This window comes from Hypanus sabinus, chromosome 1 (assembly GCF_030144855.1).
Source record: "Hypanus sabinus isolate sHypSab1 chromosome 1, sHypSab1.hap1, whole genome shotgun sequence".
Lineage (NCBI taxonomy): Eukaryota > Metazoa > Chordata > Chondrichthyes > Myliobatiformes > Dasyatidae > Hypanus > Hypanus sabinus.
The window spans coordinates 164,911,944-164,937,969 of NC_082706.1; the positions used below are offsets into that span (position 1 = coordinate 164,911,944).

General features: G+C 41.7%; 1 protein-coding gene across 3 annotated transcripts in view; it reads left to right on the forward strand.

Moving 5' to 3' along the window:
* Positions 1–26,026, forward strand: part of LOC132399851 (chloride channel protein B-like) — a 105,911-nt gene that overhangs the window by 43,673 nt on the left and 36,212 nt on the right. For all 3 annotated transcript variants that reach the window (XM_059980685.1, XM_059980695.1, XM_059980703.1), the window contains one exon: positions 4,129–4,295. In XM_059980685.1, the coding sequence (XP_059836668.1) occupies positions 4,129–4,295 (167 nt within the window). The remainder of the gene's footprint in view (positions 1–4,128; positions 4,296–26,026) is intronic.

A 26,026-nucleotide genomic window follows, 5' to 3' on the forward strand; every position in this document is an offset into this window, starting at 1 on the left:
GGGTGTGGGAACAGTACAGTGGTAGGGCAAGTGAAGTTGATTGAAGTTACCCCTCTGGATCAAGAGCCTGATGGTTGAGAGATAATAACTGTTCCTGAACCTGGAGGTTTGGGTCCTGTGGCTTCTGTACCTCCTTCCTAATGGCAGCAGTGAGAAGAGAGCTTGCCTTGGATGGGGGGGGGGGGGGGTAATATTTTTGATAAATTATTCTAATACACTGGTTAGAACATTGTACAGTATACAGTCATAAAATGTGAGTGTGGCAGCTCTATGGATATTTTCTGGTTTATCTTAGTCTTTGAAGTATTCTGAGTCTAATATTTTGATGACTATTATATTTAACAAGTGATAATAGATTTTGTCAAATTCCCATCTACAGTTTTGCTAAATTCCATATTTTGTGAAGCAGTATTTTTCTACAAATATTGTATGTGGTGTTTAAAAGAGTGACAAGAAATTGGAATGCATCTACACTATTTTTGATGCATTGAAACATGGAATTGTTCGGTGTAAGTACCTAATTAGATACCTCCACAAAAAAAATGTCAAAGAATTTCATGACATATGCCAATGATATTCAATCTGATGCTGCTTCTGCCTGGTTTGTAATGATGTCGGAGTAGTTTGTACCAAGAAACTGGAGCTAATGTGAGACCTGTGTGTTTCCCAACATACAATTTTGCATACCACCCGACACTCTGAAGCATAGCTTTCATCTCTTAAAGCTACATTTTTCATTCATAACTTCGTTGCACCAGTCAGTTTGGCTGGAGAAGAGAAAGCAATAATTACGGGGAGAGGGGCTGCTGCCACAAATACTTAGAGATGTGCAAGTCCTGGTCAACTAGCTACATAGTGTGAGGGAAGCCTTATGCACCAGTGGGGCTTAGAAACTCCCACGGCCACCAAAGAAAGACCCTAATACAGATGGCTACAGGCCTCTCGTCCAGGAGTGAGAAGTGCTGCACAATGCAATAAGGAAAGAAGCTTCATGATCTCACAAGATATGCCCAATTAATCTGCACATGGTGATCATTATTTAAAAATGCAGACATCTGAGTTCCCTAAGTGAGACGCCATTCATCAGGAAATATAAAGATGTTATAAAAATCCTTTAAAGTAATCGAGGCAGAGATTAATTAATTCCATTCATTCATACTCAGTGCAGATGGTCTTTCAAAGCAGGATCTGAGGGGCTATTATACGACATCTAGGCTCTCCCAGTTAATTATTGGTGTTTTGGATCAAGTATGGAGTCAATCACTTGGGTTTGTATTGGGGAATTTTAATTTGCAGGCTTTGTATGAATATCTTCTATTTATTGGAGAATATCTTAAATTCATATTGCCATTGTTCGCCCCCTCAACTTAGCTAGGCATGAAGCTATGGATACTGAGCAAGGCCATGCTCCAGAAGTATTCAAAGTTCAAAGTAAAATTTATTATCAAAGTACATACATGCCACCATGTACAGCCCTGGGATTCTTTTTCTGCGGGCATACCCTGCAAACCTATAGAACAGTAACTGTAAACAGGAGTCTTCACCATTATTCTCCTCCTTCTCCTGCTGCTCCCATGGCTTCAACTCAGATTCTTACATTTTATTACAAGTATCTGGTATCTTTGATTGGCAAAGTTGTGCAGCATGCAGCGGGCAATAGTAGATTTTCCCACAACCTCTACTGTGGTTGAAAGGTGCACCTGTGCAGGCAACATGGGAAGTAGAAGGAAGATTCCACCCCTCTTGTATCTACTGGATGAAGAAGTCATATGTGCAAACCAGAAACATGGAATTTATCATCAGGATTTTCTTGTTGTAATCCACAATGGTCTGCACATTGAGAAAGCGGAGAATTGTCCTGTCTATCAAAAACTACAGGTTATTTAAGGAGTCTCCATGGGTGTAAGGGTGAGTCCAAGGCTGCACACACAAAATGTTGGAGGAACTCAGCAGGTCAGGCAGGATGCTGGTTCCTCCAGCATTTTGTGTGTGCTGCTCTCGATTTCTAGCATCTGCAGAATCTCAAATGTTTGAGTCCACGGCTATGTGTATGTGTGGGAAGCCAGCAAAGCTGGCAAGTCCCAGAACCAGTGATTCCTCACTGAAGGCAAAGTAAATGAAATATCATTTTCTTTCTTTTTTTATGGTAAAACTTCTTATTCTAGTTTTTTTTCATGACCATTAACAGAACACAGGAGAAAGGCAAGTGTTGTTTTCCCTTCTTGCAAGAACAAAACCTTTTTCCAGTTTAGACAACCTCAAACTGTGATCCTGCCTCTGTCCCACATCAACATCAATTAAATTCCTGATCTTATTTGATATAGGAACACTGACCAGTTCTTTGGATTAGTAATCAACTAGTCTCCCTGTTGCTATGCAAAAGGCATATATATATATACAGTACCAACAATGAACATTTCCACATTGATACATAAATATACTTTAAAAAATTCAACCACTTCCTTTTCTATTCGGCGTTCCACAGGGTGCCTTTTGTGGGGAGCATAGAGTAGGGGCGATATTTCTGATGCAGCAGTGAAGGGCAATGTGAGAAATGTGGCAGAGATCTGTTGTGAATACTTAGAAGGATCATGTGGTGAGCAAATTGAGAAGGGACATAATGTTGAACTCCATGGAGATGCCAGTCCATGCTCATAAGTGTAGCTGTTAGTCATATCACTGAACCTCATGTTACTTGGTGATGACAGCCTTGGAGAAGCTGAAATGGCTGGGTGGGATGAGGTGTCTCTGAAGATATTTTAAACCAAATAGAGAATATGAATTAGGACCTGTTCCATGAGCAGTAAACATGCTCATTGACTTCACATGTTTTAACTTTGGAGCTTCACAGCATATGAAGAGCAGGCCACCTATCTGATCAACTGAGTGATGGAAAGCCTTCTCAATTATTCTGTTCTGTCAAGCACACTGGGAAATCTGCCAGCTATCATTCTTATTCCAAATGCATGCTTATCTGTTATTGCTGCTCTCACTGCTGACTTCAATAGAATTTTGTTCTCACATGGTAATAATTTCAATTTGTGATAGTAGAGAGAACAAAAAGGATTTTAACACAAGGGAATTTTCAAAATTGAGACACTGGAGGGCTATGAGTCAATAAATAGATATTGGGTACATAGGACTTAGAACATATGTTGTAGACAGAGTTTTGAATGAACTGATATTTTTAGAGTATGGGAGATTAGCTGGAAGAGATTTACACTAATTAGAGGTGATGAAGTTTCAGCTGGAAAGCAGTATAGGAGAGCATTGGGTTATGCGGGGTAAAGTTAGAGAAAATTGTGAGGGACATTATATAGATTTGGAATTTGAATTTGTGGTCAGAAAAAACAATTGGGTTGCATGCTAATTTGATTTGTGACAATAGCTGAAGAAGAGTACAGTAACAATGGTAGTGGAACAGATTATTAGATGGAAACTATTGTTGATGGATTTAAATTCCTCAGTTTTAAACTGGGGGAAACTATACTTTATCCAAGAATAGGATGTTGGAACAGGAATGAGATATGCAGATACAGGAGAAGTACTATTAAACCCAGCAGCATTATAGAGCTTGATGACATTGATATATGTTTGAAGCTGATCCCTTGCGAAAAGAGAAGTGGCCTTGGCACACAGTGGAAGTAACAATGCAAGAGAGGGATTCTGGCTCCCACTCCATCAGCTTCTGCAGCAAATGACCACTGCAGCACCTTCAGATTTCCCTGAATTGTACAAGTAAAAATATTGCTGCATGAATCATTTCCAACTCCCTGTCTGGGAGGATCTGGGTACCAGATGAAAGTTTCACTCCAACACAATGTTTCTGTTTTCTTATTACTTTATTTATTTGCAGTGTTTGCTTGCTGTCAATATAACAAAATAATAGACATTTCAAAAATTTCTCAGGACAGCTGTTCGATCATTCTGATCTGCATTTTTTAGAAGACTCATATCAATTTATCAGCATTGTAATTCACTTTTATTACTTTGTACCCACAGCTTTTTAAAAGTTGTCTAATTACATTAACCCTTACCTAAACAACCCTGCTTAACACTGTTTTTGGGACTCATTCTGTTTAAAAAAAAATTAAAAATTCTGGTCTAATATTTCCTATTTTCTTGCAGGTGGAGCTAACCAATGATGTTCAGTCCTTGCTACCAACAATGGTAGCTGTCATGGTGGCCAGGATGATTGGAGACATGTTCAACCATTCATTGTACAGTTCTCTACTGAAACAAAAATGTATTCCATTCCTGGAGCCAGAGCCATGTGTCTTGTACCGTAAGAAACCGTAAGTATCTACTGAATCTTCCAGCAAGCTCAGTATCTCATCCAGATGTGAAAACTGGAACTGCTTTCCCAAGGAGTAGCAATGGCATACAAATAAGGTAAGCGAAGGGTTACATTTTGGGAAGTCATACTAGTGTAGGATTTTTGCAGTGAATAGCAGGGCCCTGTGTTCTAGATCAGAGGAACTGAAGAGTACAGGTACATAGTTCTTGTGTTGTCAGAATTAAACTGGGTAATGAAGAAGACATTTGGTGTGAGTATAGGAGCTAGGATGTTATGTTTCAGCTGTACAGAACAATACTGAGGCCAAACTTGGAGTGTTGTATATAGTTTTGACTATTCTGTATAAGAAACACATCATTAAGCTGGAAAAAGTGCAAGGAAAAATTATGAGAATGCTGACATAACTCAAGGGCCTATTTTAGGACAAGAATGGGCAGGGACAAGGACTTTATTCCTTGGAGCATAGGAGACTGAGGGGGGTTATATAAAGTTGTATAAAATCATGAGAAGCTCCATAGGGTGAATGCATTTGGTGTTTTTCCTAGGGAAAGAGATTGAAAAACTAGATAGCATAGATTTAAGGTGGAAGAAGAATCAGAATCAGGTTTAATCTGACTGGCATATGTCATGAAATATGTTGTTTTGTGGCAACAGTACATTGCAATACATGATCAAACATGATAGATTCCAATATATAATATAAGCTATTCCTAAAGCATTAAGTGTTTGTCTTTAGGCTCCTTGTACCTCTTCCTTGATGGTGGCAATCAGAAGAAGGCATATCCTGGGTCATGGGGGTCCTTAATGAAGAATACCACCTTTTTGAGGCATTGCCTTTTGAAGATGTCCTTGATGATGGGGAGGCTGGTGCCCGTGATGGAGCGCTAAGTTTGCAACTTTCTGCAGCTCTTTCCAGTTCAGTATTAGTCCCTCCATATCAAATGGTGATGCAGCCAGTCAGAATGCTCTCCATGGTACATCTGTAGAAATTTGCGAGTCTTTGGTGACATACCATTCCTCCTCAAACTCCTTACTGCTGTTGTGTCTTCTTTGTAATTGCATCAATATGTTAGATCTTCAGATGTGTTGACACCCAGGACCTAGAAACTGCTCACCCTTTCCACTGCTGATCCTCCCATGAGGACTGGTGTGTGTTCCCTCGACTTCCCTCGACATCAGCTCTGGCAGTATTGGCCTGCCAATCCTGCCAGAGCTGATGTGCATCTGATTCTGTCTCTAACTTCAATCAGAATTGTTTTTTCGTTCTTAAAAAGCCTTCTGTAGGTCGTACCTGGACCTCTTGTAAAGTTCTGGATCGGAAGCCTTAAATATCACAGATCAGGTTTATAGCTGACTGCAGATCTGCTGGTTCATCCATGGCTTTTGGTTTGGATATGTCCAGTACATTCTTGAAGGCATAGACTCTCCACACAGGTCTTGATGAAGTTGGTGACACTGTAATATATACATTCAGATCCAAAGATGAATCCCTGAATATTGTCCAGTACATCTACTCAAAGCATTTCTGTAAGCGCTGCTCCACCTCCTTTGACCTTACCTTCTTGGTCCTCACCACGGGTCTTCGGTCTCTGTCTGTATGCCAGGAGCAGAAATGCAGCCAGGTGATTGGACTCTCCAAAGTGTGGGTGTGGGATGGCATAGTAAGCATTCTTGATGGTGGTATAATGGTGAAGTGTATTGGCTCTTCTGGTTCCACAGGTGATATGTTGGTGATAGTTGTGCAGAGATTTCTACAAGCTGGACAGGTTGAAATCCACTGCAGTGATAGGGAAGGCATCATGGTGTGGAGCTGCATAACTGCTGATTATGGAGATCAGCTCCTTCAGTGCCTGCCTGATGTTGGCCTGAGGTGAAATGTACGTGTGACTAGGATGAGGCAGAAAGCCCCCTTGGCAGATAAAATGGATGATACTTGACTCTCTAGATGTTCCAGTAGGACAGAAACAGTACTGTCTCGTTTGTGTACAATGTTGACTTAATCATGAACCATTCTCCCCCTCCTCTGCTTTTAAGAAAGATTTAAAAGGGACCTGAGGCACAAATCCTTTAGGCAGAGGATGGTGCATATATGGAATGAGTTCCCAGAGGAAGTGACATAACATTGAAAAGACATTTGGACTGGTACATGGATAGGGCCGGCTGGTGGCGCAGTGACATCAGTGCCGGACTCTGGAGCAAAGGTTCCCGAGTTTGAATCCAGTTGGGTCACTCCCGGGCATGCTTTGCATCCATGCTGGGTTGAGTGACAAGCTCACAACTCAGCCTCGTAAACGTGGGGGACCACTCACAGAATCTTTCCTCTAAGACAACCACTTAAAAAGAAAAGTGGTCGCCGAGGCTCTGTCAGAGTATGGCACACACAAAAAAAAACATGATAGGGGACAAATGTGAACCATGTTTGCATGGACAAATTGGGCTCTGAAAGACATAGCCATTCAGCCCATTGAGGTTCTTCTGCCATTCCATCACAACTGATTTATTATCCCTCTGAACCCTATCCTGCCCTTACTAATGATGAACTTATCAGCCTCTGCTTTAGTGACCCAATGACTTAGTCTCTACAATCATCTGTGAATGAATTCCACAGATTCACCACCCTCTGGATTAAGAAATTCCTCCTTATCTCTGTTCTGAAGGGATATCCCTTGATTCTGAGGCTGTGACCTGAAGTCCTATACTGCCCTGCTGTTTGAAACATTCTTTTCACATTCACTCTATCTAGTCCTTTCAGTATTCGATAGGTTTCAATGAGATTCTAACCTCATTCTTGTATCTCCAGCAAGCACAGGTCCAGAGCCCTCAATTGCTCCTCATATGTTAACTTATTCATTCCTGGAATCATTCTTACAAACAATCTCTCGACTCTCACCAATGCCAACACATCCTTTCTTAGATAAGACCACCAAAACTGCTCATAATACTCCAGGTGCGCTCTGACCAATACCTTATGAAGCATCAGCATTACATTCTAATCCTTTTGAAATTAACGCTAACGTTGAATTCCTTACCACTGACTCAAACTGCAAGTTAACATTTATGGAATGCTGCACGATGACTCCCAACTCCCTTTGCACATCGGATTTCTGAATTTGTTCCCCATTCAGAAAATAGAGTACACCTTTATTCCTTCCACCAAAGTGCACGACCCCATCTGCCATTTCTTTGCCCATTCTCCTAATCTGTCTAAATCTTCAACAGACTCCTTGCTTCCTTAACATGAGCTGCCACTCCACCTACCTTAGTATTGTCTGCAAACCTGGTGGCAAAGCAATCAATCCGTCATCCTATAATGTCATGGGCTCTTATCTTGTTTAGCTGCCTCATGGTTGGCATCTCAGAATCAGAATCGGGTTCAATATCACTGGCATATATCATGTAATTTATTAACTTAGCAGCAGTAGTACAATGCAATACATGATAATATAGAAAAAAATCAATCACAGGAATATATATATATATATATAAAATAAAGTAAAAATAGTACAAAAACAGAAATAAGTGAGGTAGTGTTCATGGGTTCAATGTCCATTTAGGAATCGGATGGAAAAGGGGAAGAAGCTGTTCCTGAATAGCTGAGTGTGTGCCTTCAGGCTTCTATACCTCATACCTGATTGTAACAGTGGGAAAAGGGCATGCCCTGGGTGCTGGAGGTCCTTAATAATGGACCCTGCCTCTCTGAGACACCACTCCTTAAAGATGTTCTGGATACTTTGTAGGCTAGTACCAAGATGGAGCCGACTAATTTTACAACTTTCTATAACTTCCATCAGTCCTGTACAGTAGCCCTCCTCTTCCCCACATGCCACACAGTGCTGTAGCCTGTCAGAATGCTCTCCACAGTGCCATCTGTAGAAGTTTTTGAGTATTTTAGGTAGCAAACCAAATCTCCTCAAACTCCTAATGAAATATAGCTGCTGTATTGCTTTGTTTATAGTTGCATCGATATGTTGGGACCAGGTTAGATCCTCAGAGATCTTGACACCCAGGAAATTGAAACTGCTCACTCTTTCCACTTCTGATCCCTCTATGAGGATTGGTATACGTTCCCTTGCCTTACCCTTCCTGAAGTCCACAATCAGCTCTTTGGTCTTACTGATGTTGAGTGCAAGGTTGTTGCTGCAACACCACTCAACTAGCTGGTACATCTCACTTCCGTATGCCCTCTCATCTCCATCTGAGTTTCTACCATTAATGGTTGGATCATCAGCAAATTTATAGATGGCATTTGAGCAATCCATAGCCACACAGTCATTGATATAGAGAGAGTAGAGCAATGGGCTAAGCACACACTCTAAGCACATTCCTCCATCAGTGAGGAGGAGATATTGTCACCAATCCGCACAGACTGTTGTCTTCTGGTTAGGAAGTCAAGGATCCAATTGCAGAGGGAGGTACAAAGGCCCAAGTTCTGTAGCTAATCGATCAGGACTGTGGGAATGATGGTATTAAATGCTGAGCTATTGTCAATGAACAGCATCCTGACATAGATGTTTGTATTGTCCAGGTGATCTAAGCCCATATGAAGAGACATTGAGATTGTGCCGGCGGTAGGCCTATTGTGGTGATAGGCAAATTGCAGACAGTCCAGGTCCTTGCTAAGATAGGAGTAGATCCCGGCCATGACAAATCTTTCAAAGCATTTCATCACTGTAGATGGAAATGCTACTGGTATAATTGTTGTCCTTTTGAAGCAGGTGGGAGCTTCCAACCATAGTAATGAGATGTTGAAAATGTCCTTGAATACTCCTGCCAGTTGGTTGAAACAAGTTTTCAGAGCATACCAGATATTCCATCAGGGCCTTTCACCTTGTGAGGGTTCACTCTCCTTAAAGACAGCCTGACATCGGCCTCCCAGACTGAGATCACAGGGTCACCCGGTGCAGCAGGGATCTTCACTGCTGTAGTTATATTCTCCCTTTCAAAGTGGGCATAGAAGGCGCTGAGCTTGTCTGATAGTGAAGCATCGCTGCCATTCATGCAATTAGTTCTCATTTTGTAAGAAATAAAGTCTCACAACCCTGCTAGAGTTGACATGCATCTAACTTCACCTCCAACCTTGCTCAGAATTGTTTCTTCGCTCATGAGGTAACCCTCTACAAGTCGTGCCTGGTTTCCTTGTACAGACCTGGGTCGCCAGACTTAAATGCCATATATCTAGCCCTCGGCAGATGATGAACCTCTTGGTTCATCCACAGCACTTTGTCAAAGGCTTTCTAAAAATACAAGTAAACAGCATCCACTAATTCTTCTTTGTCTATCCTGCTTGTTATTTCCTCAAAGAATTCCAACAGATTTGTCAGGCAAAATTTCCCCTGAAGGAAACCATGCTGACTTCGGCTTATTTTATCAGGCCTCTGTTGTTTCCTTTATTCCACAGTAATACCGATACATCTGATGTTAGCTTCTCCCTCTCAAACAGCTGGGTGAATTCTATCATATTATGATCACTGCTTCCTAAGGGTTACTACTGGGCTCAATCTCAAGCCATCTCAGAAGCATTCTGCAAATGCTTTCTCTTGGGATCCAGTTACCTAGCTGTAATCTCCACGACTTTAATTGTCAGGGCTATTACTTACAACACAAAGAAATAATAATTTCCTGACTATACAATAAATCATCTAATGGTTAGGAAAAAATAAGATTTGTTGCTACAATACATGGCACTTGTGCATGAAGCTCCCTGCCTCTTGAGTTCTTCACCATAAATGTAAGTAGATTCTATAGACAGAGAGATACTGGCACCCAGGTTTTCAAGCTTACGGCTTGGTAAAGAAGAGAATGTTGCAATCATAGTTTTATTGTTTATAATTTTAAGGATAAAAAGAGGTTAGGCAGGAAAAAAACCAGGAAGCTATTTGTGGGATTCTTGGAAGTTTGATTTGGGAAGGGAAAGCCATGCTTGAGTAATCTGTTGGAGTTCTTTGAGGATCTGGCTAGCAGAATGGATGGCAAGGTGTATCACAGCTGTGATGTTTAACTTCCAGATGAGTCAACACCTTTTATGCACGCTTTGAAGGGGAGAATAAAACTACACCTGTGCAAATTCTTGCAGCTTCTGGTGATGCTGTGATCTGGTGATCTGGTGACCTCTGTCTTGGAGATCTGGTGATCCTGTGATCTCTGTCTTGGAGGCTGACACCAGAACGTCTTTCAAGAGGGTGAACTTTCACAAGCTGTCAGACCCTAAGGCTCTTAAAAATCCATGCCAACCAGCTGGTGGGAGTGTTCAAGGCCATCTTCAACCTCTCACTGCTGCAGTTGGGGGTTCCCACCTCTTTCAAAAGGGCGACAATCATACCAGTGTTGAAGAAGATCGGGTGAACTGCCTCAATGACTATCGCCCTATTGCATGCACTCTACTGCGATGAAGGGCTTTGAGTTAGTCATGGCTAGAATCAGCTCCTCCCTAAGCAAAGACCTGGACCCATTGCAATTTACCTATCGCCATAATAGATCTACCCACTATCTCTCAGCTCGGCCTTGGATCACCCAGACAATAGCAATACCTACATCAGGCTGCTGTTTCCAAGATCCAAGATGGCAGCGCAATGCAGCTTGCAGCGGCCACTCCAGAGCTGATTATCTGTTATTTGTGAAGTGGGGTGCTGTGCGCAATCATAATCGGATGAAAAACGGACGTGGGAGCACAGAGGAACATCTGAAAATCTCCAGGAAAACCTTCTTTGTTGTCCAAGTCTCTGCTGGGGAGAACAGGCGCCCAGTCCTCGGGGTTGCGTTGCTGATGGCTGTTGGCGGGGGCGTCTTAATATGCTCGGCAGAGTATGGTGCTCGGAGGAGCTGTGCCGGAGGGGATGGTCGGAGGCTTGGAGGTTCGACGGACTCAGAGTCCGCTGCGGTCAGGTCACTTTAAGTGTGTGCTGTATCTGTGAGGCTGGGTTCGACTGAGCTTTCATTGTGTGCTGCGTTTGCGAGGCTGAGTCGAGCGGTGCTGTGGAAGTCCATAGCAGGGGTATTCCCTTCTGCCACCGGCGTGGGATGATGAGCCAATTGGGACCCTAAGGACTTGTGGAAACTGTGTGGTGGTTTCTTTTGAATTTAGAGTCTTTTAACATCTTTGGACTATTTTTACTGTGCCCATGGTCTTTTTTTAATCAATTATGCTATTGTTTGCACTGTTGTAAATATATGTTGTAACTATGTGATTTTGTGCAGGTCTTGTAGCTTTAGTTTTTGGTCTTGTTTGTCTGGTGGGATTGGAGCTCCTTTCTGGGGAATGCGCAAAGATGGTAGCGCGATATTAATACGCAGCAGCCTCTCCGGACTCTGGATTGGGGGGTTGCCAATCATTATGTGGATTTTCTGGTGTAGTCTGTTTTGTCATGTGTTTTTGTGATATCATTCTGGACGAATATTGTCTCATTTTTTAACTGCATTGCATTTGTGGTTTCTAAATGACAATAATCTGAATCTGAATCTTATTGACTACAATTCAGCATTCAACACCATTATACCCTCAGTCCTAATCAACCAGCTCCAAAAGATGGGCTTCCTCTGCAACTCAATCCTTGACTTACTCGCAGAGAGACCACAGTCAGTGTGGATTGGAAATAGCATCTCTTCCCTGCTGACGATCAACACTGGCACACCTCAAGGATATGTGCTTAGCCCATTGCTCTACTCTCTCTACACCCACAGCTGTGTGGATAGGCACAGCTCAAGCACCATTTATAAATTTGCTGATGCTATAATTACTGTTGGCAGAATTTCATATGATAGCGAAGCGGCATACAGAAGTGAGTCAGATCAGCTGGTTGAGTGGTGTTGCAATAGCAACCTTGCACTCAATGTCAATAAGACCATGGAATTGATTGTGGACTTCAGGAAGAAGAAATTGAGGGATTAGCAGTGAAAAGAGTGAGCAGATTCAAGTTCCTGGGTGTCAACATCTCTGAAGATCTATCCTGGGCCCAACATATTGAGGCAATTATAAAGAAGTCATGGCAGCAGCTATATTTCAGACAGACAGACATACTTTATTGATCCCGAGGGAAACTGGGTTTCATTAGGATTTTGAGGATACTTGGTATGTCACAAAATACTCTTGCAAGTTTCTGCGGGTTTAGCATGGAGGGCATTCTATCCGGTTGCATCGTGATCTAGTATGGATGCCACTGCACAGGATCAAAAAAACCTGCAGAAAGCTGCAAACATAGCCAGCTTCATCATGGTCACTACCCTCCCCAGCATCGAGGATACCTTCTAAAGGTGATGCCTCGAGATGGTGGCATCCATCATTAAGGACCCCTATCACCAACAACATGCTGTCTCATTGTTGTCATCAAGGAGAATGTATAGGAGCCTGAAAACACACACTCAATGTTTCAGGAAAAGCTTCTTCCCCATCACCTTCAGATTTCTGAATGGACAATGAACCCATGAAGACAACATTACCAATTTTTTTGGTATCTTTCTGCACTATTTACTTAATTTAATTGTTTATATATATTTCTTATTGACATTTGTTTTTAAAAAGTTATTATATGAACTTATATAAAGCAACATATTTCACAGCATATGCCAGTGATATTAAACCTGATTCTGGATAAGGTGGTAAAGCAGTTGTTTGGATTTGCAAAAGGATTTTGATTACATATGGCACAAGAAGTTGCTAATTGACATCATGGAATTAGAGGTAACGTACAGACATGGATTTAAAACTGATTATTCAACCAGTATGAACACATCCTCCTTGGGTTGGCAAGCTATGGCATGTGAGATACCACACGGATCACTGATTGGATCCCAGAATTTCACAATTTTTCTGAACAATTGGACTGAGTATAAGACATATCATATTTCCATTTCTGTGGGAAACTTAGTGGGATTGTGAATATGGAGGAAGATGTAAAGAAGGCGATATGGATGTTGGCTAAGGAGGAGAAAAATATAAATCATTTACTTGGATGCACATATATGAACATCGATTAAGTAGTAGGATATTGGTTAACATCGATATTCAAAGGGACCGAGTTTTGCTTGTGTGCAAGTCACTAAAGGCCAACGTACAGGTTCAGCAAAGGATTAGGAAGGCATATATTACAAGTAATTTTGATTATAAAAGTAAGAAAATCTTATTGTAATTTCATGCAATCTTAGTGAAGCAAGATTTTGATCTCTTTATTTGTACTTGCCATTGACAGAGAGTAGCAGTGCAGAGGGCAGAAGATTCACTTGGTTGGTTTCAGGGTGATTAAAATCATAGAATGAAATGGTTATACAGCATTTTTACAAGCTCTTTTATCCAACTTGTTCATGCTGACCAAGGAGCCTACCATTTGCCTGTGTTTGGCTTAAATCACTTTAAATCTTTTTTATTTGTATACTTGTCCAAATGTCTTTTAAATATTGCAGTTGTACCTACCTCTACTAATTCCTCTAACAGCTTATTCCAGATATCCACCATGAGAAACTCGCCTCTCAGGTTCCTTTAAATATTTCTCCTCTCATGTTAAAGCAATACTTTATAGATTTAGTCTCCCTTAACCTGGGATAAAGACTGTAACCATCTCTCCTATAGTATTCTGCTCATGAATTTATAAAATGCGATGAAGTCATCCCTTAATCTCCTTCACTCCAGGAGAAACTCTCCAGTCTCGGAAATATCTGTGTGAATCTTTTTCTGGACCCTTTCCAACTTAGTGACATCCATCCTTTAGCCAGATGATCAGAACTGCACATAATACTCTAGACATGATCTCATTAACATCTTGTAGAGCCTGATCGTGATGTCCCAACTCCTGTACTCAATGCCCCAACCAATGACCAATGAAAACCCAACACCCATACCTGCATCACACCACAGGTCTCGAGCCTCCCATCCGAAAGAGAGCCCTCCATTATCACCGTCTGACTCTTACCATCAAACCAATTTTGTATCTGATTGTCTAACATATTTTGGATCCGATGTGATTTCACCTTTGGACTAGCCTGCCAATGCGGGTCCTTGCAACGGTATTCTTTCAAATTTTGGAGGATGACAGGAAATTCCATTGAAGCTTGCAGAAATGTAAATGGCTTTGACCGATTAGGTACACAGAAGATGCTTTTCTGAATAAGTGTCTGGAATTGTAAGTCCACAGTCTGGGAACAAGAGATAGCCTGATTGAAAGTGAAATAAAAAAGAAATCTCTTCTTCTTATCACATTGTAGCATAACAATTAGTGCAATTCTATTACTACTCGGAGTGTTCTGGAGTTTAGAGTTCAATTCCGCTGCCATCTGTAAGGGGTTTGTATGTTATCCCTGTGAACTGTGTGTGTTTCTTCTGGATGCTCTGCTTTTCTCCCACAGTCCAAAGATTTTCAGGTTAGTAGGTTAATTGGTTATTGGAAATTGTCTTATTATTAGGCAAGTGTTAAATACTAGGTGGGTTGCTGTGCCCTGCAGCTCATTGGGCTAGAAGGCACTGCTTCACGCTGTATCTCTAAGTACATAATAAATACATTTCTTCACTTGGAAGATGGTGCACCATTGGAATTCTCAAGACCAGATAACTGTGGAAACTCAAAGGTCCTTATATTTCTGGGAATCAAGAGGATCAAGGCATAGTGCTGGAAAAGAGCCTGTACTGTGCTGTACTGTTCTGAGTTCTGTGAGGTGGAAGGTCTTTTTGGGTCTTAATGAATGGCTCAAAGAGCTGATAGCTTGCTTTGGCTCCACAAGGCATTTTGCTATTTAAAATAAAAAGATTTGGGAACACTTGTTTCCCTGTATTAGAGTCAAAGAGAAAGCTGTAAGATCTTTGGACTTAACTATTCCCACAGATTGTACTTGGTGTGATAAGATTGGGAGTTCCTTTTACCAGTTTCCCTTTCTGCATTTTGAATCTGCTCTCCAACCTTCTTCAATCAGTAGGTCACCTAGCAAGGAAATACCTTTGCTGTTCAGCATCTGGCTTGCCTGTCAATTTGGCTGGCTGCCTGGAAGAATTGTAAAATAAATAATGTGGTTCTGTTGTTAATTTCACTGGGGCTCCCATGTCCTCAGCATAACTGAGTTCTTTAGATACTTTATCAATCCTGCTCTACCACATTGTTCCATCTGCTATACCCTACTCCTTTCCAGCTTTCCTGAAAAAAAAACAGAGTTGCTAAAGTCTATTGGATGAAGAAAATTATTAGGCAATAATTATTAGGCTTGTCATATGAAGAGCATTTAATTGCTCTGGATGTATTCCCTGTAATTTAGAAGAATGAGGAGTGACCTAATTTCACCCATTGAATGGTGAAAGTCCTTGATAGAGTGGATGTGGAAAGAATTTTTCCTATAGTGGGAGTATCTAAGAACAGAGAACACAGCCTCCAAATAGAGGGGCGTCCTTTCAGAATGGAGATGAGCAGGAATTTCTTTAGCCAGAGAGTGGTGAATCTGTGGAATTCATTGCCACAGGCAGCTATGGAGACCAAGTCTTTATGTATACAGTATTTAAGGCAAAGGGTCAATGATCCTTCAGAAAATGGGTGAGGGAAAGTTATGTATGTGCAAAGCTTAAATTTAAGATGGATATCCCCAGCCAGTAATGGTGAAAGATTTTACATTGAGTGGGCATATCAAGTCAAGGACAACCTGGATCAAATCTACAGGATTCTTAATGGTGAACAGCCAGAGGCTGTGACCCACATTGGTACGATTGTTGGTACAGGCTTTATCAAGCCAGGCTTCGGCTCGAAGAGGCGTTGGTTCTCTGTAAAGCGTCTGTTAAGGTTTCCTTTTTTGTTTTTTCTCCCTCTCTTGCTGTAACATTTAAATGGCTGTGGTGTGCTCTTTGTGCTGGATGTTGGAGAACTAGGAGACCCAGAGTCTCCCGGGGAACTACATCTGTGTGAAGTGCATCCAGCTGCAGCTTTGAAGACCGTGTTAGGGATCTGGAGCAGCAACTCGTTGACCTGCGGCTTGTACAGGAGAGTGAGGAGATAATCAATCAAAGTTACAGGGAAGTAGTTGCCCTGAAGTTGCAGGAGGTGAGTAGCTGGGTGAGTGTCAGGGGAAATGAAAATAGGCAGTTAGAGCAGAGCACTCCTCAAAAACAAGTATACCGCTTTGAATACTTCTGTGGGAAATGACCTCCTGGGAGAATGCCACAGTGACTGGGTTACAGGCACTGATCATGGGTCTGTGGTGCAGAAGGGAAAGAGAGAGAAGAAGGGAGTGGTAGTGATAGAGGACTTGGTAGTGAACTCTAGTGAACTCGATAGAGAACTCGATAGCTAGGTAGAAAGCTGAGAAGCAGGACCTCCTGGGTAGTAATTTCTGGACTGCTGCCTGTGCCATGTGCCAGTGAGGGTAGAACAGGATGATTTGGCAGATAAATGCATAGCTGAGAAGCTGGTGCAGGGGCCAGGGCTTCAGGTTCTTGGATCATTGGGATCTCTTCTGGGGGAGGTATGATCTGTTCAAAAGTGAGGGGTTGCACCTGAACCAATATTCTTGTGGGCAGTTTTATTAGAGCTGTGGGGGAGGGTTTAAACTAACTTGGCAGTGGAGTGGGAACTGGAGTGAAGGGACTCAGGAAAGGATGGATGGTAAAAAGTAAAGATAGCATGCAGTCAGATTGTCAGGAAGGGAAAGCAGGTGATGGGACTTAGTTACAGCCAACAGGCTGAGTATCAAAACATTAGGGATGCAGAATCAGAAAGGACAGCAAATACAGTATTCAAGGTGTTGTATCTAAATGCACATAGTATAAAAAATATGGTGGATGATCTTGTTGTAATATTACAGATTGCCAGGTATGATGCTGTGGCCATCACTGAATCGTGACTGAAGGGTGGTTGTAGTTGAAAGCTGAATGACCAAGGTTACACGTTATATTGGAGGGATAGGAAAGTCGGCAGAGGGCGTGGTCTGGCTCTACTGGTAAAGAATGGCGTCAAATCAGTAGAAAGATGTGACATAGGATCAGAAGATGTTGAATTCTTGTGGGTTGAGTGGAGAAACTGCAAGAGTAAAAGGACATTGATGGCAGTTATATACAGGCCTCCCAACAGTGGCTGGGAGTTGGACCACAGGTTACAACAGGAAATAGAAAAGGCGAGTCAAAAGGACAATGTTATGGTAGTCATGGGAGATTTTAACATGCAGGTCAATTGGAAAAAATCAGGTTGGTAATGGATCTCAAGAGAGTGAGCTTGTTTTACCGTTTTTTTATGGGAGAGCTGGATTTCCACGTCTCGATCCTACGTCATCATGTGACATCCCCCAGTTTAGAGCAGTTTGTCGTTGAGCCTACTAGGGGTTCAGCTATACTGGATTGGGTGTTATGTAATGAACCAGAGGCAATTAGGGAGCTTAAAGTAAAAGAACCCTTAGAAACCAGTGATCACAACATGATTGAACTCAACTTGAAATTTGATAGAGAGAAAGTAAAGTCTGATGTAGCAACATTTCAGTGGAGTAAGGGAAATTACAGTGGTATGAGAGAGGAGTTGCCCAAAGTAAATTGGAAGGAGCTGCTGGCAAGGACATCAGCAGAGCAGTAATGGCGTGCATTTCTGGGAAAAATGAGGAAGATGCAGCACATGTGTATTCCAAAAATGAAGAAATACTCAAATGGTAAAATAGTGCAACCGTGGCTAACAAGGGAAGTCAAAGCTATTGCAAAAGCAAACAAAAGGACATACACCAGAACAAAAATTAGTGGGAAGATAGAGGATTGGGAAGTTTTCAAAAACCTACAGAGAGTAGCTAAAAAACTCATTAGAAGGGAAAAGATGAAATATGACAGCAAGCTAAAAAAATAATACCAAAGTGGATAGTGAAAGTTTTTTCAAGTATGTTAAAATTAAAAGAGAAATGAGAGTGGATAATGGATGGCTACAAAATGAGGCAGGAGAAATAATAACAGGGGACAAGGAGATGGCTGATAAACTAAATAAGTATCTTGTGTCAGTCTTCATTGTTGAAGACGCTTGCAGTATGCCTGAGGTAGTGTTAGAGATTATGGAGGCATTAGAAATGATCTTTCAAAAATCATTGGACTCTGGCACAGTGCCAGAGAACTGGAAAATTGCAATTGTTACTCCACTCTTTAAGAAAGGAGGAAGGCAGCAGAAAGGAAATTATAAACCAGTTAGGCTGACCTCAGTGGTTGGGAAGATGTTAAGGATCAGGTGATGGAGTACTTCATGACATAGGACAAGATAGTATAAAGTCAGCATGGTGTTCTTCAGGGAAAATCCTGCCTGGCAAACCTGTTAGAATTCTTTGAGGAGACTACAAGTATGATAGATAAAGGGGATGCAGTGGATGTTGCTTATTTGGACTTTCAGAAGGCCTTTGACAAAGTGCCACACATGAAGCTGCTTACCAAGTTGAGAGCCCATGGTATTACAGGAAAGTTACTAACATTTTTAGAGCTTTGGCTGGTTGGTAGGAGGCAGTGAGTTGGAATAGAAGGATCCTTTTCTGGTTGGCTGCCTGTGACTAGTGGTGTTCCACAGGGATCAGTGGTGGGACCACTTCTTTTTATGCTGTAGATAAATGATTTAGATGATGGAACAGATGGCTTTGTTGCCAAGTTTGCAGATGATACGAAGATTGGTGGAGGGGCAGCTGGTGTTGAGGAAACAGATAGGATGCAGAGGGACTTAGACAGATTAGGAGAATGGACAAGAAAGTGGCAAATGAAATGCAATGTTGGAAAATACATGGTCATGCACTTTGGTAGTCGAAATAAATGAGTGGACTATTTTCTAAATGGGGAAAATAATCTAGAATCTAAGGTGCAGAGGAACTTGGGAGTCCTTGCACAAAACAGCTGAAGATTTACTTGCAGGTTGAGTTGGTGGTGAGGAAGACAAATGCCATGTTAGCATTCATTTCATGAGGTCTAGAATACAAGAGCAGGGATGTGATGCTGAGGTTTTATAAGGCACTGGCGAGGCCTCGCCTTGAGTATTGTGAACGGTTTTGGGCACGTCATCTTAGAAGAGATGTGCTGGCATTGGAGAGGGTCCAGAGGATGGTCATAAGGATGATTCCAGGAATGAAAGGGTTATTGTATGAGGAATGTTTGATGGCTCTGGATCTGTACTCACGAGAATTCAGAAGAATGAGGGAGGATCTCATTGAAACCTTTCGGATGCTGAAAGGCCTGGACAGCGAAGATGTGGAAAGAATGTTTCCCATGATGGGAGAATCTAGGACAAGAGGGCACAGCCTCAGGATAGAGGGGCGTCCTTTTAAAACAGAGATGCGGAGGAACTTCTTTAGCCAAAGGGTAGTGAATTTGGGGCATTGTTGCCACATGCAGCTGTGGAGGTCAGGTCTTTGAGTTTATTTAAGGCAGAGGTTGATAGGCTCTTGATTGGACATGGTACCAAAAGTTATGGGGAGAAGGCTGGGAACTGGGTTTGAGGAAAATATACAGAAAAAGGATCAGCCATGATTGAATGGTGGAGCAGACTTGATGGGCCAGATGGCCTAATTCTGCTCCTATGCTTTATGGTCTATGGAATGACATGACTAGGAGGGGTGATAAGGTCCTGCAAAGTGAGTTTAGGGATTTAGGTGCTAAGTTAAAGGACCTCCAGGGTTGTGGTCTCAGGATTGCTACCCATATCACATTCTAGTGAGGCCAGAAATAGGAAGATGCTACAGTGGCTACAGTTGAGAATGGTGGGAATAATGTTCTGAGCTGCGTATATTTCAATGAAAGGAGTATTGTGGGAAAGACGGATCAGCAGGTGGAATTATGACACTGTAGCTATTAGTGATGCTTGGTTGCAGGAGGGTGAGGACTGGCAGCTCAGTGTTCTGGGGTTCTATTGTTTTAGATGTGATAGAGCTGGAAGGATTAAAGGGGGAAGGGTGGCAATACTCGTCAGGGAAAATGTCATGGTAGTGCTCAGTCAGGGTAGACTGGAGAACTTATCTAGTGAGGTTTTATGGTGGAATGGAGGAAGAAGAAAAGTATGACCCTACTAATGGGATTATGTCATAGACTACCCAACAGTCCTGGGAAATTAGAGGAGCAAATTTGTAGAGAAATCGCAGGCTATTGCAAGGAACCTACGGTTGTGATAGTAGGTGATTTTAATTTTCCACATATTGACTGTAAAAGGGCTGGATGGGAAAGAGTTTGTCAGATGCGTTCAGGAAATTTTCCTTAATCAGTACATTGAAGAACTAGAGAGAGTGTGAAACTAAATCTCCAATTGAGGAGTGAGACAGGGCAGATGACAGAAGTTTATGTATGGGAACACTTTGCATCCAGTGATCATAATGCCACTATTTTCAAGCTAATTATGGAAAAGAATAGGTCTGGTCCTCGGGTTGAGGTTCTAAATTGGAGAAAGGCCAATTTTGATGGTATCAGAAAGGATCTGGTAAGTGTTGATTGGGACAGGTTGTTTTCTGGCAAAAGTGTACTTGGTAAGTGGGAGGCCTTCAAAAGAGATATTTTGAGAGCACAGAGTTTGGATATTCCTGTCAGAATAAAAAGCAAAGATAATATGTTTATGGAAAATTGGTTTTCATGAGAATTTGAGGCCCTGGTTAAAGAAAAGAAGGAGGTGCATAGTAGGTATAGGCAGTAGTAATAAATGAGATACTTGAGGAGAGTAAGAAATGCAAGCAAACAGTTAAGAAGGAAATCAGAATAGCTAAAAGAAAATGTAAGGTTGCTCTAGCAGACAAGGTGAAGGAGAATCCTAAGGGCTTCTATAGATATCTTCAGAGCAAAAGGATTGCAATGGACAAAATTGGTCCTCTCAAAGATCAGAATAGTAAACTATGTATTATCAAAAGAGATTGGGGAGATCTTAAATGGATTTTTTGCATCTGTATTTACTTAGGAGGTGGACAGCAGGAGCAAGGTCATGGAGCCAATGCAGGTTAAAGAGGAGGAGGTGTTTTCTGTCTTGATGCAAATTAGAGTGGATAAATCCCCAGGGCCTGACATGTTCCCTCAGACACTGTGGGAAGCTAGTGCAGAAGATGCAGGGGCTCTAGCAGAGATGTTTAATGCATCCTTAGCCATGTATGAGTTGCTATAGGATTGGAGAATAGTAAAGTTGTTCTATTCTAAAGGAAAGGTTCTAAGAATAAGCCAGGAAATTATAGACCAGTGAGCCTGACATCAGTAATGGGAAAGGTATTGGAAAGTATTCTAAGGGACTGGATATGCAAGTTTTTGGATTGACAGGGAATGATTGGGAATGATCTGTTAGGGGTAGCCCACCAAAGATTAGCTGCCTCAGTATATCTTTTAACTCAACACACACAAAATGCTGGTGGAACACAGCAGGCCAGGAAGCATCTATAGGAATAAGCGCTGTCGACGTTTCGGGCCGAGACCCTTTGACTAGTCCTGACGAAGGGTCTCAGCCCGAAACGTCGACAGCACTTATTCCTATAGATGCTGCCTGGCCTGCTGTGTTCCACCAGCATTTTGTGTGTGTTGTTTGAATTTCCAGCATCTGCAGATTTCCTCATGTTCTATCTTTTAACTCTCAAGCCAAGCTCAGTGCTCATTTTTCTGCAGGGCACCTATTGAAATAGATGGCAGGTTGTGTAGTAGCATCCACAATGGACTTTGAGGCAACTGCTCCCAGCTTCAAATCTGGCCAGCTGCTTGCACCCTTTCCATCTGTGCTGAGTTGAGCATCAAGCTAGCAACTCAGCCTCATAAAAAAAACAGACAAAAAATGATAATGGAATGGCAAGGTTGCCACCCAATGTGCCAAAAGACACAGAAAGGAACCACACATCTATTGAAATGGAAATAAGAGGGCATGTCTCCCTTTATAACTGAGTGCAGATCAGGTTATTGGATGCATACTGCAATACTCACTTCCAATGGTTATTTTAGAGCTCCACTTTTAATGGAACACTTCTGTAATTGAAGACATGTTATTAATCTTGCAACATAGTAATATTAAAAGCAGGGCTAAAAGATTCTGTCATTAGACACTATCCACAATCTCAGTGTTTTCTCTGGGTAGGTGGGTATCTTAGAAAAGCATCAGTTGAAGTGAAAGAAAAATTCTGAAGGCAAAAGAATGAGGGAGAGCTGCCAATGGAAAAGAAACAGACAAGGAAATCCATTCGAAAAGTTTCCTTCACCACTCCCTGTGGATCTCAAATCTACAATGATACATAGCGAATGCTCATGCCAGCTGGGCAATTGCCTGGACAAACAAGGTAGCTGCAAGTGGATACTATAGCTACCAATCTGACTGCTCCCTGTAAGGCTTCTGCTCTATTTTGTTTTACACTGGAATCATACCAGTGGAATTATGAGTGTAGAGAATCCAAATCCAAATATATCTGGGTCTCAGTAGCACATCAGCTGTATAATTGTTCATTGTTAGAATTAAGATGTGAGTGCAAAATAGGTTGAAAACCCAACCCTCTCCCTAACGGGAAAGGGCAAACAGCATCTTCACTATACAGGCTGATTTTTATGTGGATATTTTTTTTCTCCCAGATATCTCCCTATTAAATTATACTCTCATAGTTATTAGCCTATTTCCAGCTTGTGTCAAAAAAGTGACAATACCCCGCTTGTCTGCCTTGACTCCAGTTGATAGCAGTTTTAAGTCTGATATTTTCTTGATTTTGAGTAATATTTATGATAATACTGAATGAATACTGTAATGTTGAACTTGATGTCTTTCTAATTAGATGTTAAACAGTGTCCCTTTCTGCTGGCCTGTGAGGACATATGGACATTCAAAGTTGGGGAAACAGTTTATCTGGCCACTTATCTTGCTCCTTTGTGTGCAATCTTTTCTGTAAAACCACTTCCACTTTAAAATAGTTTTAGATCATTGTCTATCCACAACAATGCCTTTAAGGTGCCAGAAAGGTTCCACCAAATCTGCCCCTGCAAAATCCTCCAAATTCATGGGCAGGATAAGTGAACCAATGTCAATGTCCTCTCCACTGTCCAGGCCAACATCCACAGCAGTGCGGCACTAATTACACTCAGTCAACTCCACGGAGAAGAGCACATTGCTCACAAACCCTTACCAGACCCTAGAAACTGACTTCTTTTCTGAGCTCTGTGATAGGATGGGAAGGGACGGTCAGATAAACTTAGGAAAAGATCCAAGGAAGTGAAAATGTTCTTGATTTTTTTTTCTTTTATCTGTCTACCTATGACAGAGCTCAAAATTGACTGCCTGTTTTGGGAGTCTGCTGTCAAGTGTGCAAAAGATGGGGTCTGTCCAATGTAGGTGACTGAATATAACTGGGTCTCAATACTGGAGTATTGGCCTGTGACAGGTTACTGGCATTGGCTTGCTTGCCTCTCCAGTAAACTTAGAGGATTTTGCAGACAACATTCAAAATTCAATTTCAAGTTTAACTATCATTCAACCGTACACAAATAAAGCCAAACGAAATATCATTCCTCTGGGCCAGTGGTGCAAAACACAAACAGCACTTTCAAAATAGCAAGCAGAAAAAAAAAATATATATATATGTAGTCCAAGTCCCTGAATGACATGTCCTGCAATTTTATGGTGCAGTTCCCACCAGTGTGCAACAAACATACACACATATACGTGCAATTCCAGCCTGACATTCCACCAATTGATCACTGGAGGGCAGCACTAACAGGAGAGGCCAGTCCCAACTGAGCATGGATGCCATGCTACACCAACTCTGGCATCTCCTCTCCTGCACTGCAGCAGCAGGCAAGCCAGGGGCTTGAGGTATAGTCCTTGCTACAACCAAGGTCACACGGCTCCCTGACATCTGTCATGCCACCAAACAAAGGAAGCAGGCCTGCGGCATCTTACATTATCAGTGTCCGACAGGGTCTTGCAATTGCAAGACAAACGTCCAAGACAGTCGCTGATGGTTACGCTGCTCACCAGCTTTGCACACCAACTCCGATGTCTTCGTTGCCTTCCTGTAGTATTCAGCAACACGGTCTATACACAGCACAGCTCCTCTGACACCCACTCCAGCTCCTCCAATCAACGAGCAGCTCACTGAAAGGGTAGACCTGCAGTACCTGAAGTTCTTGGAGTTGAGCATTGTCTTGCGATCATAACAGAGACTTTTAACAAAGTAAAAACATCATTGGTTGGCCCCACATTGGTAGTGCTTTTCCAGTGTTTTGCATTGCCTATGTAGTGCTTTTCCAGTGTTTTTCCAGTGCTTTTCCAGTGTGCTTTTCCAGTGTTTTGCATTGCATTGCCTATGTAGTCCAGGTCTCAAGGATATATAGATGGCAGAAAGCTTGTATGACATCACAAAGCAAGTAAAGTTCATATCTGCTATGTCACTGGATGAAGAATCTCTAAATTGCCATTTGGAGAATGGGCTTTCAGCCACTGGTTGATGACAACCTTCAAGTGGACCTTTCCAGTCAACAACAGTTGCAAGAACCAGCTTTGCCTGATTTCTTGAAGGTGGCTAGAATTATGACATCTTAAGTCCCATGGAATATGCTCCTCTTCCCAGAAGTGGGCAGTGAAACCGTGAGTTTGCAACATGAACTCTTCACTGTCAATTTTTGGGACTTTAAGTAATTTCAGCATGACAGACTTGCATAAGCTGGATGCAAACTTAATGTGAACTTCTGAATTATTTTAAGAAACCAGCTTAGAAATCTCCTGCAGCTTGTTGTGAAAGACTCATCTGTGTAAGGCTCCCATGAATTCTGTGGTTGTTGAATTTAGCAGCTCATTATAACAATTGTACAGAGATGGTGCAATTCAATTTTTATATTAAATGCTACAAGTGCACATTAATAACAAATGGTGTAGATAAAGTATAATGGGAGGAAATGTTAGAGCCCATGAAAGGATCTCTTGACATGTAAAATGGAATAGTTGAATTCTGCACCAAATTAGTCAAAAGTGCCAGATGCTTTTACGTTGCTTGCAGCAGCCTTGACCTACTTGCCAGTATTTCATTCTGGCTGCATCCCAATTGATTATACTTCTTCTGTACACACACAGATACAGTAAAAAGGTGTTGTTTGTAAACAAGAACTATATAAACTTAGGCAACTAAAAAGGCTTTTGCTTACATTAATAGCTGGATTGCCTTGAAATAGCAGTAGTAATTGAAGCTGTGCAATATGTTAAAATTCTGGCAGTTTAAAATGCTTTGTGGGGAGCTAGATGCAGCAGAACTGCATATCAGACATTTTGATGCTTGATTTTCCAACCATATAAAATTAATGGTAGGAAGACTATGCCCAGATTTCCAATATGTGGCCTCAATTGGTGAGGATTCCTTCCCTGTCAGTAATGTGAAATTGGATTATATTTCCTTATTCATTGCTGCCACTCCCAACCTTCCTTTTCAGAGTCTATTGATAAAACCTAGTCATTTGACATTTAGGATTTAACTTTGCTTCTGTTTTCATGAAATATCACTGATTTTATACAGAAGAAGTAATGTCATGCATCTCAGGTGATTTGATAAAATAGTTATGATAGTTCTGGGGCATTTACCCTCAGTGGCCATGTATTAGGTACCTCCTGTACCTAATAAATTGCTCACTGAGTTTATGTTCATGGTCTTCTGTTCCTGTAGCCCATTCACTTCAAAGTTCGATGTGTTGTGCTTTCAGAATGCTCTTCTGCACCCCACTGTTGTAAGGCATGGATAATTGAGTTACTGTCGCCTTCCTGCCAGTTTGAACCAGTCTGGCTATTCTCCTCTAACCTCTCTTGTTAACAAAACATTTTGGCCCACAGAATTGCTGCTCATTGGATGTCTTTT